Below are 12,361 nucleotides of genomic sequence, written 5' to 3' on the forward strand. Positions count from 1 at the left end.
GTGTCAGTGCAGGTGTCAGTGTAGGTGTCAATGTAGGTGTCAGTGTATGTGTCAGTGTATGTGTCAGTGTAGGTGTCAGGTCAGTGTCGGTGCAGGGGTCAGTGCAGGTGTCAGTGTAGGTGTCAGGTCAGTGTAGGTGTCGGTGTCCGTGCAGGGGTCAGTGCAAGTGTCGGTGTAAGTGTCGGTGCAGGGGTCAGTGTCAGTGTAAGTGTCAGTGTATGTCGGGTCAGTGCAGGGGTCAGGTCAGTGCAGGGGTCAGTGTCGGTGTAAGTGTCGGTGTATGTGTCAGGTCAGGTCAGTGCAGGGGTCAGTGCAGGGGTCGGTGTATGTGTCAGGTCAGTGTATGTGTCAGGTCAGGTCAGTGCAGGTGTCAGTGTCAGTGTATGTGTCAGGTCGTGTCAGTGTCAGTGTATGTGTCAGGTCGTGTCAGTGTCAGTGTATGTGTCAGGTCAGTGCAGGTGTCAGTGTCAGTGCAGGGGTCAGTGTCAGGTCAATGTATGTGTCAGGTCAGGTCAGTGCAGGTGTCAGTGTCAGTATATGTGTCAGGTCGTGTCAGTGTCAGTGTATGTGTCAGGTCAGTGCAGGTGTCAGTGCAGGGGTCAGTGTCAGGTCAGTGTATGTGTCAGGTCAGGTCAGTGCAGGGGTCAGTGTAGGTGTCGGTGTTAGTGTATAGGTTAGGTTAGGTCAGTGCAGGTGTCGGTGTCAGTGTAGGTGTGTAGGTGTCGGGTCAGTGTGTAGGTGTGGGGTCAGTGTAGGGGTCAGGTCAGTGTTAGGGGTCAGTGTTAGGGGTCAGTGTAGGTGTGTAGGTGTCGGGTCAGTGTGTAGGTGTGGGGTCAGTGTAGGGGTGAGGTCAGTGTTAGGGGTCAGTGTAGGTGTCAGTGTAGGGGTAGGTGTCAGTGTAGGGGTAGGTGTCAGTGTAGGGGTAGGTGTCAGTGTCGGGTCAGTGTGTAGGTGTGGGGTCAGTGTAGGGGTCAGGTCAGTGTTAGGGGTCAGTGTTAGGGGTCAGTGTAGGTGTCAGTGTAGGGGTAGGTGTCAGTGTAGGGGTAGGTGTCAGTGTCGGGTCAGTGTGTAGGTGTGGGGTCAGTGTAGGGGTCAGGTCAGTGTTAGGGGTCAGTGTTAGGGGTCAGTGTAGGTGTCAGTGTAGGGGTAGGTGTCAGTGTAGGGGTCAGTGTAGGGCTAGGTGTCAGTGTCGGGTCAGTGTGTAGGTGTCGGGTCAGTGTGTAGGGGTCAGTGTAGGTGTCAGTGTAGGGGTCAGTGTGTAGGTGTCGGGTCAGTGTGTAGGTGTCGGGTCAGTGTGTAGGGGTCAGTGTAGGTGTCAGTGTAGGGGTCAGTGTGTAGGTGTCGGGTCAGTGTGTAGGTGTCGGGTCAGTGTAGGTGTCAGTGTTAGGGGTCAGTGTTAGGGGTCAGTGTAGGTGTCAGTGTAGGGGTAGGTGTCAGTGTAGGGGTAGGTGTCAGTGTAGGGGTAGGTGTCAATGTAGGGGTAGGTGTCAGTGTCGGGTCAGTGTGTAGGTGTGGGGTCAGTGTAGGGGTCAGGTCAGTGTTAGGGGTCAGTGTTAGGGGTCAGGTTAGTGTAGGGGTCAGTGTAGGGGTCAGGTTTGTGTAGGAGTCAGTGTAGGGGTCAGTGTAGGGGTCAGGTTAGTGTAGGGGTCAGTGTAGGGGTCAGGTTTGTGTAGGAGTCAGTGTAGGTGTCGGGGGTCAGTGCCATTACCGGTTAAACTTTCACATATACACGATCGGCGGCTCTATAGCCTGCCAATTGTGTATATGTGCTGGCTGCGTGCCCCCCTACCCCCCTCCAGTACTGCCGCCACCCCCCCTCCTGACCCCTCACCTTTAATCCCGGGATCCGCTGCCCCATCTGCGGCCCGGGACCGGCTCGGGAGGGTGTCAGGAGGTAAGATGGGAGGGAGTCCAGCATGTTCCTCCTTGCTGATCTCCCTCCAGGCTGTGAATGCAGAAGTGATGTGTATTACATCTGCATTCACCTGTCAGTCATCTGGCTGCTATAGCCAGAGAGAAGAAGCAGATCTGTGCTTCATCAGCTTCTTTTGGGGTCCCCAGGTGACATTAGGGGTCCTAGAGACCCCTAATGTCTCCATAAAGAGGACCTGTCAGTGTACCTGTGCTATTATATAGGGGGATTTGTATCCCCCTATGTAATAGCAATGACATCAAGTGTAAAAAAACATAAAAAGAGGGCAAAAATGTGTAACTATATAAACAGTTTTAAAAAAAATCTCAAATGTTTAAGTCCCCCACGTTTACGCACATATAAACATGGATGTTTATATAAGGGGGGGGGGCGAAAAAAAAATTCCGCCCGGGCGCCCATAACTCTGGTTACGCCACTGCATACAGTACAGTGGTGATCATTGTTACCTAATGACAGGAAGTGTGTTTCTGGCAGACATAAAGAAAAAAGCCTGAAAAAGGAAACAAATACAGCAACCACATCCAAAGACTGGCAAACTACAGTATAATAATGAAACATCATCAAAACACAGCTTTTCTCAACCTGAATACCCCTATAGGATACTCTGGGTTTTTAGAGCAGTGGCAGATGGTCCTCTGTGTCCTTTGTGACACAAACATCATTTGACAGAGCAAACTGCATGTGATCATTGAAGCCTCTTCTCTCACAGAAATCCACTGACACCAATGATCTTTTAGCTGTAATTTTTCCACTGACCACTAATATAAGAAGACATTGTTTGACTACCAATGTAAGGGGCCCTTCTGAGAACCTACATACTGTAAGTGGACCTTTTCTCCCCACTGATGACCAAGGTTCTCCCCACTCACTATTAACATAATTATGTTCTACTCCTCCTCACTGACCACAATCGTAAAGAGAACTCCCCTCCCCCCCCCCACTGACAACAAACATGGGGGGCCCTTTTCCCTGTTGACCACAAAAAATTGGGGTTGTTCTACACTGACCACCAATGTATAACTGCCATTTTCCCCTGACCACCAACACACGGGGAGAAGATTTCCCAACACATAAGGCCCTTCACCACTAACCACCAATATAAGGGAGCACTTTTTCACAATCCATCAGTGGTAAGGGGAACACTTCTTCACTGGCCAAAAATGTAAGGGAGCCTTTCTCTACTGACATCAATGTAAGGGAGCCTTTCTTCACCATAGTACAGGGTCCCTGTAAACTGACCACCAGCGTATGGGGCCCTTCACCACTTACCACCAATGTAATAGGGCACTTTTTAATGAACCATCTTGTGACGGGGAACATTTCTTCACTGACCACCAATGTAAAGGGGCACTTTTTCACAAACCATCTTGTGAAGGAGAACACATCTTCACTAACCACCAAAGTAAGGAAGCCACTGACGACCAATGTGTGGGGGCCCTTATCTACTAACTACCAATATAAGAGGGTCTTTCTCCACTGACATCAATGTAAGGGAACCCTTGTCCACCAAGGCAATGCTGTATCCTGGCCTAGGCCAACAAGGCCCAGTCCTAGGGCAGCACTTTGCAGGGGGGCAGCACGGAAAGAGTCCTCACTGGCTTGTGCTACACTGTCAGTGTAGCGCCAGTCTTATGGGGCAAACTGGGCTGAGAGTCAAATTAGTCTAGCGCCCCCATAAAGCAGCCACACTGCTTCCGGTATGCGGGCGGCCAGCATTCTGCAACTGTGGGGGGGGGGGTTCTCTGCTTCTAATTTTCACTGTCCCATCATCCTGGACCAGAAACCTTCCTCACTTTGCTATATTTTTTCTGCTGCACCATTGGCATGGTTATATCTTCTTAGTCCTCTCCATAAAATGATCAGAAGTTTTTGCTTAACCACTTGCCAACCGCCGCACGCCGATGTACGTCGGCAGAATGGCATGGCTGTGCACATTGGCGTACGTCCTCTTTAAGGTGTGCGCCGCTGGGGGCACACTCGCGACCCTTTTAGGAACTCCGTGACCACTCCCGCGGGACCTGATCGCCGCCGGTGTCCCACGATCGGGTCACAGAGCTGAAGAACGGGGAGAGGTAAGTGTAAACAAACCTTTCCCTGTTCTTCCTAGTGGCACTGTCAGTGATCGTCTGTTCCCTGTCATAGGGAACAACGATCAGTGACATGTCACGCCAAGCCAAGCCCCCTAACAGTAAGAATCACTCTTTAGGTCACACTTAACCCCTTTAGCGCCCCCTACAGGTTACCCCCTTCACTGCCATTGTTATTTTCACAGTAATCAGTGCATTTTTATAGCACTGTTCACTGTAAAAATTACAATGATCCCAAAATGGTGTCAAAAGTGTCCGATGTGTCCGCCATAATGTCGCAATCACGATAAAAATTGATGATCATAAAAAAATTATTAATAATAATGCCATAAAACTATTCCCTATTTTGTAGACGCTATAACTTTTGCGCAAACCAATCAATAAACGCTTATTGCGATTTTTTTACCAAAAATATGTAGAAGAATACGTATCAGCCTAAACTGAGGGAAAAAATATGTTTTTTTATATATTTTTGGGGGATATTTATTTGCATTTTTTTCAAAATTGTCGCTCTATTTTTGTTTATAGCACATTAAATAAAAAACGCAGAGGTTAACAAATACCACCAAAAGAAAGCTCTATTTGTGGGAAAAAAAGAAGGCAATTTTGTTTAGAGCCATGTCGCACGACCGCGCAATTGTCAGTTAAAGCGAAGCAGTGCTGAATTGCAAAAAGGGGCCTGGTCCTTTAGCAACAAAATGGTCCGGGGCTGAAGTGGTTAAAGTACAACTATAGGCAACACTTTTTCCATTTTGGATAGAGTAAGGCAGGGTTATGGCCCCTGTCAGTTTATTTTTTACCATCCCTGTCCCATTGCAGAGATTTCCCTTCACTTCCTGCCCAATAGCCAAACAGGAAGTGAGAGAAAATCTTTGCAAAGAACTAGTGTCCCCACTCGAAAATCTCAGGGCGTGTCTTAAACAGCAAGGGGTTGCAAGGGTAGCCTTTACAGAAAGGGGTGGGTAATTTTTAAATTAGGGTGTGCACGAGTTTAGTCAGGCCTAGGGCAGCACACAACCTAAATACACTACTGCACCAAGGTATGGGGTCTCTGCTGCACTGACCACCAATGCATGGGAGCCCTTCACCACTAAAAACCAATGTATGGAGGTTCTTCTCAACTGATTATAAATGTTTGGAGCTTCTCTTCACTGCCCACCAAAGTAAGAGGGCATTTTTTCATTGACCGTCAATATAAAAGGGATCCATCACCACTGACTGCCAATGTAAGGGGTCCCTCTTCCCTGACCACCACTATAAGAGAGCTCTTCTCTACTGATCACCACTGTAAAAGGGTCCCTCTCCTCTGACCACCCAAATAAGGGGGCCTTTCTTCACAGACCCCTTCCCAACTGATCACTACTGTAAGAGATCACTGACCGCTAATGTAAGGGAGCCCCATTTTTCTGTCTATCAATATTTGTTCAGTTTAAATTTAATGTTTATCACTAAAAATGAAATGATTGCATACAACAGGAGGTGTTGAAAAATGATCTGCCTTGGGTATTCTTTCTTCTGTTATTGAGTACCATAAATAAAACATATTGATTACCCAGATGTACCTAGCTGCAGATATAATAACTGAAAATGATTTCAATGGTAAAAAGGTTGAGAAAGCCTGTTTCATCACATTATTATTGTAGAACTTTGTGTACAGGTAAAAAGAGGCATCAAGTATTCTGCACAAGTGTATGTGTGATCCTCCTACCTTATATCATACACAGGGGAGCGTAGATCATGGGGCCCATGGGCGAAGGCACAGTGCTGCCCATTCTTGGTACAATGACCCTTGGAGTCTGTCTCATGGATGCAGATGCCAGTTTTGTAATAGCGTAAGTGGTACCTTCTTTCCGTATCCCCTGTTGTTCTGTGTAGGAAGGGGCAACTGAAAAGAAAGTAGGAAAGAGTAAGTTATAATAAAAACATATTTTTGCACTTACAACAAGGCCATTAAAATGTAAGTCAAGTCAGAAAGAAACTTTTGTTTTGAGCAGTGGGGCTGGGTTAGAACCCCTGTTCAGTTATTACTGTTCTCCAGGTCTCAGTAAGACTAAGTTCACACTTGCAAAAAATCCTAGCACTGACTAACACCAACCAATGCACCTTTAGCATTACATGCGTTTTTTATGTGTTTAAGGAGCGTTAAAGAGCGCACCCCAGTTTATTGTAATGATATTTATTGCAGGCTGCTTTGCTAGGCATTCTGGGAACAACAAAATTGCACCCAAATTGGGTTTTAGAAAAATATCCCCTCTGTTCATGTCCTGCTAACAACGTTTTACTAGACAGGAAGTAAGCTGAACTCTCCAAAAGGAACACAGACAGAATTAAAAACGCTTTTCTTTAGTAGAGGAAGGCACCCTGTTATTTGAATATCTGTCCCTGTCACTTGCAGATTTTCCCCCATTTACTATCAGCTAAAACCATTGTCAGCAGGACAGGAAGTGAGATTGAATCTCTTTAATAGAGCTCCAAGAAGCAGCACAAACCCAACAGGAGTTCTAGTTTTCCCCAATCTAACCAAAACTAAAAAAATAAAAAAAATGGCTTAGCATACATACACTTTAAAACCCTATGTTTCTGATATCATGTACCATGCTGATTCTGACCATGAGGTTACACTTTCTTTTTATCAACTTATCTAAAGAGTTTTGTATAAGTCAGGAGTAGGAAACCTGAGTGTACCATGCCCAAATTTTTTTTTAAGGAATTGAGAGGGCCATATATAAAACAAAATGTCTACTTCACAAACTCAATCAACAAAATTTAGTTAGTAAATGATGGCGCTATAAACCAGATCATGCAATAATAACCTGCAACTTTAGCACCAGTAATGGTATCAGTGAGTGCAAAAACAACCCCCAGCATTGGTGTCAGTGAGTGAAATGACAACCCCCAGTATTGGTATCAGTGAGTGCAAAAACAACCCCCAGCATTGGTGTCAGTGAGTGAAATGACAACCCCCAGTATTGGTATCAGTGAGTGCAAAAACAACCCCCAGCATAAACTAGATCATGCAATAATAGCCTGCAACTTTAGCATCAGTCTCTGCGATAACAACCCCCAGCATTGGTGTCAGTGAGCGCAATAACAACCCCCAGTATTGATGTCAGTGAGCGCAATAACAACCCCCAGCATTGGTGTCAGTGAGCGCAATAAAAAAAAACAGTATTGATGTCAGTGAGCGCAATAACAACCCCCAGCATTGGTGTCAGTGAGTGCAATAACAACCCCCAGCATTGGTGTCAGTGAGTGCAATAACAACCCCCAGCATTGGTGTCAGTGAGTGCAATAACAACTCCCAGCATTGGTGTCAGTGAGTGCAATAACAACCCCCAGCATTGGTGACATTGGGTGCAATAACAACCCCCAGCATTGATGTCAGTGAGTGCAATAACAACCCGCAGTATTGAAGTCAGTGAGCACAATAACAACCCCCAGCATTGGTGTCAGTGAGCGCAATAACAACCCCCAGTATTGATGTCAGTGAGCGCAATAACAACCCCCAGCATTGGTGTCAGTGAGCGCAATAAAAAAAACCAGTATTGATGTCAGTGAGCGCAATAACAACCCCCAGCATTGGTGTCAGTGAGTGCAATAACAACCCCCAGCATTGGTGTCAGTGAGTGCAATAACAACCCCCAGCATTGGTGTCAGTGAGTGCAATAACAACCCCCAGCATTGGTGTCAGTGAGTGCAATAACAACCCCCAGCATTGGTGTCAGTGAGTGCAATAACAACCCCCAGCATTGGTGTCAGTGAGTGCAATAACAACCCCCAGCATTGGTGTCAGTGAGTGCAATAACAACCCCCAGCATTGGTGACATTGGGTGCAATAACAACCCCCAGCATTGATGTCAGTGAGTGCAATAACAACCCGCAGTATTGATGTCAGTGAGCGCAATAACAACCCCCAGCATTGGTGTCAGTGAGCGCAATAACAACCCCCAGAATTGGTGTCAGTGAGTGCAATAACAACCCCCAGTATTGATGTCAGTGAGCGCAATAACAAACCCCAGGCTTTGGTGTCAGTGAGTGCAATAACAACCCCCAGCATTGGTGTCGGTGAGCGCAATAACAACCCCCAGCATTGGTGTCAGTGAGTGCAATAACAACCCCCAGTATTGATGTCAGTGAGTGCAATAACAACCCCCAGCATTGGTGTCAGTGAGTGCAATAACAACCCCCAGTATTGGTGACATTGGGTGCAATAACAACCCCCTGCATTGGTGTCAGTGTCTGCAATAACAACCTCAAGCATTGGTGCAGATCATGGGGCTCGTGGGCGAAGGCACAGAGCTGCGGTGAGAAGTGAGCATGACTACATTTGGATGAATTCTGGATGTGGTTTAAAGGAATACAGGTAAATATCTGAGTCTACGCATAGTGTTTGCTGTACATGTTTGTTGCAATCTTGTACTTCTATCAGGCTTTTTAGTACCCAGCAACTGTTGAAACAACACTTTGGTCAGAAATATGTAACACATAGGCCAGCACAAAATCTGCAGTGGTTTAGGGTCACCATACACTTTGCAGTCTGACTGTACAATGTTTATACAATCAACTTTAGATTTACCAAAATGATGTATGAGGGCCTACTTAAACTATACAATCAATCTGTATCCAATCAGACAGACAATCTCACTGCATAGTTATTGGTAGATCAAGGTAGATTATTCAATTAGATGGTAATGTGTGTTGTGAGCTTAGGACTTCCTTTCCTTTCAACTATGTAGTGCAAGGGCCTGTATGATTGCATACAAATTGAACGTTTTTAGGCTTGACCTCATATTATATGGTTTTGGTGAATCTAAAAGAAAACTGTACAAGAAAATTGTATAATGTATGGCCAGCTTTATATTGCTTGTCAATGAAAAAGAAAAGCATGCCCTTGCATTGGTAGTAGAAAAAAAAATGCCCCACTGTTGGTGGTCAGTGGGAAAGAAATTGCTTGAAATTATTGGTGAGTGGGATAAAAACAAAATGACCCACTTTTGGTGGTCTGTGGTAGAAAAATGCCCGACATTTTTGGACAGTAGGAGAAAAATTAAAGTGGTTGTATAGTCTTTTTTTTTTTTTTACTTTTACCTACAGGTAAGCCTATAATAAGGCTTACTTGTAGGTAAAAAAAAATATTGCCTAAACCTTTACTGTTTAGGAGATATTCCCCTTTGCGATGAGCCGCTGACTGCAGCGGCGCATGCGCACAGGGGATTCTCGGCTGCAGGCCCGGCAGACGCTGAACCTTGCCGGAAAGAAGTCTCCCGCGCGCATGGAGCACTGGAGCCGAGATACCCGGAAGACACACCAAGGGACTATACAACCACTTTAAATTACCGCCTATTGGTGGTCAATAGGAGGAGAAAGTCTGGCTTCATTGGTCTGTGGGGAAAAAAATGTCCAGTGTTATTGGTCAGTGGAAATAAAATGGGCAGCATCATTGCTCAGGAGAGAAGTGACTGCATAATTGGTCAGTAGGAGGAAATTAATGCCAAGGAAAAATTACTACGGAGTCAGCGGGAGTAAAATACAGAGTGTGGGGGTCAGGAATAAGCAATGTAGAGTTCAGGAGTATATAGTGTTGAGTTCAGGGGTCAGGAGTAAGTAATGCAGGGTGCAGGGGTTTGAATTAAATAATGCGGAGTGCAGGGTTCAGGAGGGGCTGTTGCCAAGTGCAGGGGTCACAAGTAGGTAATGCAGAGTACAGGACAGTGATGAGAGGAGACACCACTCCAGGCGAGGACACAGACAGCCCCTCTATACACCGACAGGTGCCGGTCCGGTCCGTGATCGTGGAAATCTGAACACAAAGCCAACTAGGCTGACCGCACACCAACTATGTAGAAGATAAATTAAGTTAATTGAAATCTTCAATGCATGAAATGTAGCGACATCACTACTCCAAATCAGGGATAGTGGTTATCACGTTTCACGCAGATTGCACTTATTAGTAAGTGCCTCCTGCATGAAACGCGTTAATCACTATTCCTGCTTTGGAGCTGTGATGTCGTTACATTTCATGCATTGAAGATTTCAATAAACCTAATTTCTCTTCTACATTGTTGGAGTGTGGTCAGTCTACTTGCCTTTGTCTTCATAGTGCAGACAGTGGCACCTTATGTGTATGACCCAGAGTGGACCTGTGTGTACCCTGACACGTGGCATGTCACAACACATCCCCTCTGCTCTGGGTAAGTTCTGCTGCTGCCTCACAGGCTCCTTTCTTATAACTAATAATTCCCCTGCACTAACCTCAAGCCATCATGCCTACCCCCTTTTCCCAGTTCCACCCCCATGTCCTAAACTGCCTTTTTGCTGCCACATCGTATATGCAGAGTGGCACAGAGAAGCAACACTATGACACAGTAACCTGTTCTAGTGCCCACCAATCCATCTTTCAATTCAAACCCATGCCCTTGTATACATATTAATGTCTTGGATGGATGAGAGAGGTGGATCAGCAGGCACCAGTGCACCAGATACTCTGTCTTCTCACCACTGCTTCCATGCACCACTCTGTGTATGGAGCAAGTCACTTGCAGGCTGAAAAGGTACCATGTGCTACCCCTGGTGTACATCAGTAAATGTAGAGTATACAAAGTATAATTAAAATATGTAAGTACAGTAGATGTTTCAATACTATACTAAATGCAAAGTTGATTGGAGTGTATGCATAGCTCAAACATTCTTTGGTACAGCAAGAAAGAGTTACAACCCCTACCAGGATATTGCTTGAGGTCTGTAACCCAGAGATGCAAAAGCAAGTGAGAGGACATTTCTACAAACTAGAATTCTCATCACCTGTTCTGGTAACAACTCTCAAATTATGGATTTCTCGTCACTTTATGTCTCAATGAGAATGGTCAATAGGACAAATAGAGAAGAATATACAGTACCTAGCAGGAACACAGACAGTATTGAAACCACAATGGGGAGATTTCTCTTCATTTCTTGTCCCAGAGATGCAATAAGAAGTGAGATTTTTTTTATACAAAGTTTTTTTTTATACACCTCTTGTTCTGGTCACTCTAAAATTGTGTGGTTTTTTTTTTTGTTATGACTTTCTTTCATCTCTGTGACAATAGTCATGAGAGTGATATACCTAGTGGGGGACACAGATAACCACAAAAAAATTGCCCCCTGACAGCACCAAAGGGCTGCACATAATGTTCAATATATATAATGCTTGAGAGGACTGTCAGAGACTGCAAACCTAATAGAGGAAATGGGGGTCAGAGAGTGCGGACATGCTATATGTTTGGCTGGGGATATGCTGCAGAAGACAATAGAAAACTAGGAACATGTTACATGAAGTTAGTAGTGATCAATGCTATTACCCTAATCAATGTTTCCACTAAAGACTTCTGAACTCCAAGGGCCGCACATTATATACTTAAGGGCCACATGTGGCCCTCAGGCCCCAGGTTGGGCAACAAAGCCTTAAAGTGTATGTAAACGTTAATAACAGACTTCCCTTATTTGTTTCCTTTTTATCTGTTAAAGTGAAATTCCACCCCAAAACTATTTTTATAATTGTTCCCTTTGCTTTCCTGTTATCTATGCTGCCTAACCTGTGTAAAAAAAAGGTGTGTATACTTACCTATTTTTAGTTTGCTCTGGTAACGCGATCTGCAGATCTGGCCCCCCTATGTCAGTCAGTGGCGGCTGCAGGGGAGAGGAGCAAGCGCCGACAAGGGCTGAGACATGGGAGCCGATGAGAACTCCTGGCAAAACATGTATAGAATGTAACATCTGTAGCTTTGCTAAATGTGGATTGAACCAACCACTGTTGAATGATGCAACACTATGATTATTGGTTTGATTAAAGGATACGCTCCCCTTTGGGAACATGTTATATGTTACACCCATTTTTAGGGTGGAACATGTAACATGTTCACCATTCTGCAGCCGCTGCATTTTCTGCTTCAGGGCTCCAGCAGAAGAGTATCTTTTATCCCCTGTCCTGTTCTACAGAATCATAAACAAGCAAAGTACTACCTAAATGTCAATCAATTCATTTTTTTTTATTCTAGCCTGCGTTTGTTTTGTGGCAAAAAACAGCTAAGAGCTTATTTGAATAATTCTTCAGTGCATATAAATGCATGTATTTGCATAATTATATGCCACATTGGTGTGTTATAATGCAGATATGAAAAAGAAAACACATAGGGATTGATTTACTAAAGGCAAACAGACAGTGTACCTTGCAAGTGCAGTTGCACTCATTTTCCCCAGTCAATGTAACGTGGTAAAGCTTCACTTTGTAAAGAATACCCAATCAGGTGCAAGTAAATTTTTTTTTTTTTAAACAGCATTTTTGCTTGCATATGATTGGATGATG

At 44.9% G+C, this 12,361-nt stretch overlaps 1 protein-coding gene across 3 annotated transcripts in view; it reads right to left on the reverse strand.

The window, feature by feature from the left end:
* The window catches only part of UNK (unk zinc finger), a 102,214-nt gene that overhangs the window by 64,765 nt on the left and 25,088 nt on the right, over positions 1 to 12,361 (reverse strand). For all 3 annotated transcript variants that reach the window (XM_040330522.1, XM_040330520.1, XM_040330521.1), the window contains exon 3: positions 5,729 to 5,905. In XM_040330522.1, the coding sequence (XP_040186456.1) occupies positions 5,729 to 5,905 (177 nt within the window). The remainder of the gene's footprint in view (positions 1 to 5,728; positions 5,906 to 12,361) is intronic.

Source organism: Rana temporaria, chromosome 12, assembly GCF_905171775.1.
Source record: "Rana temporaria chromosome 12, aRanTem1.1, whole genome shotgun sequence".
Lineage (NCBI taxonomy): Eukaryota > Metazoa > Chordata > Amphibia > Anura > Ranidae > Rana > Rana temporaria.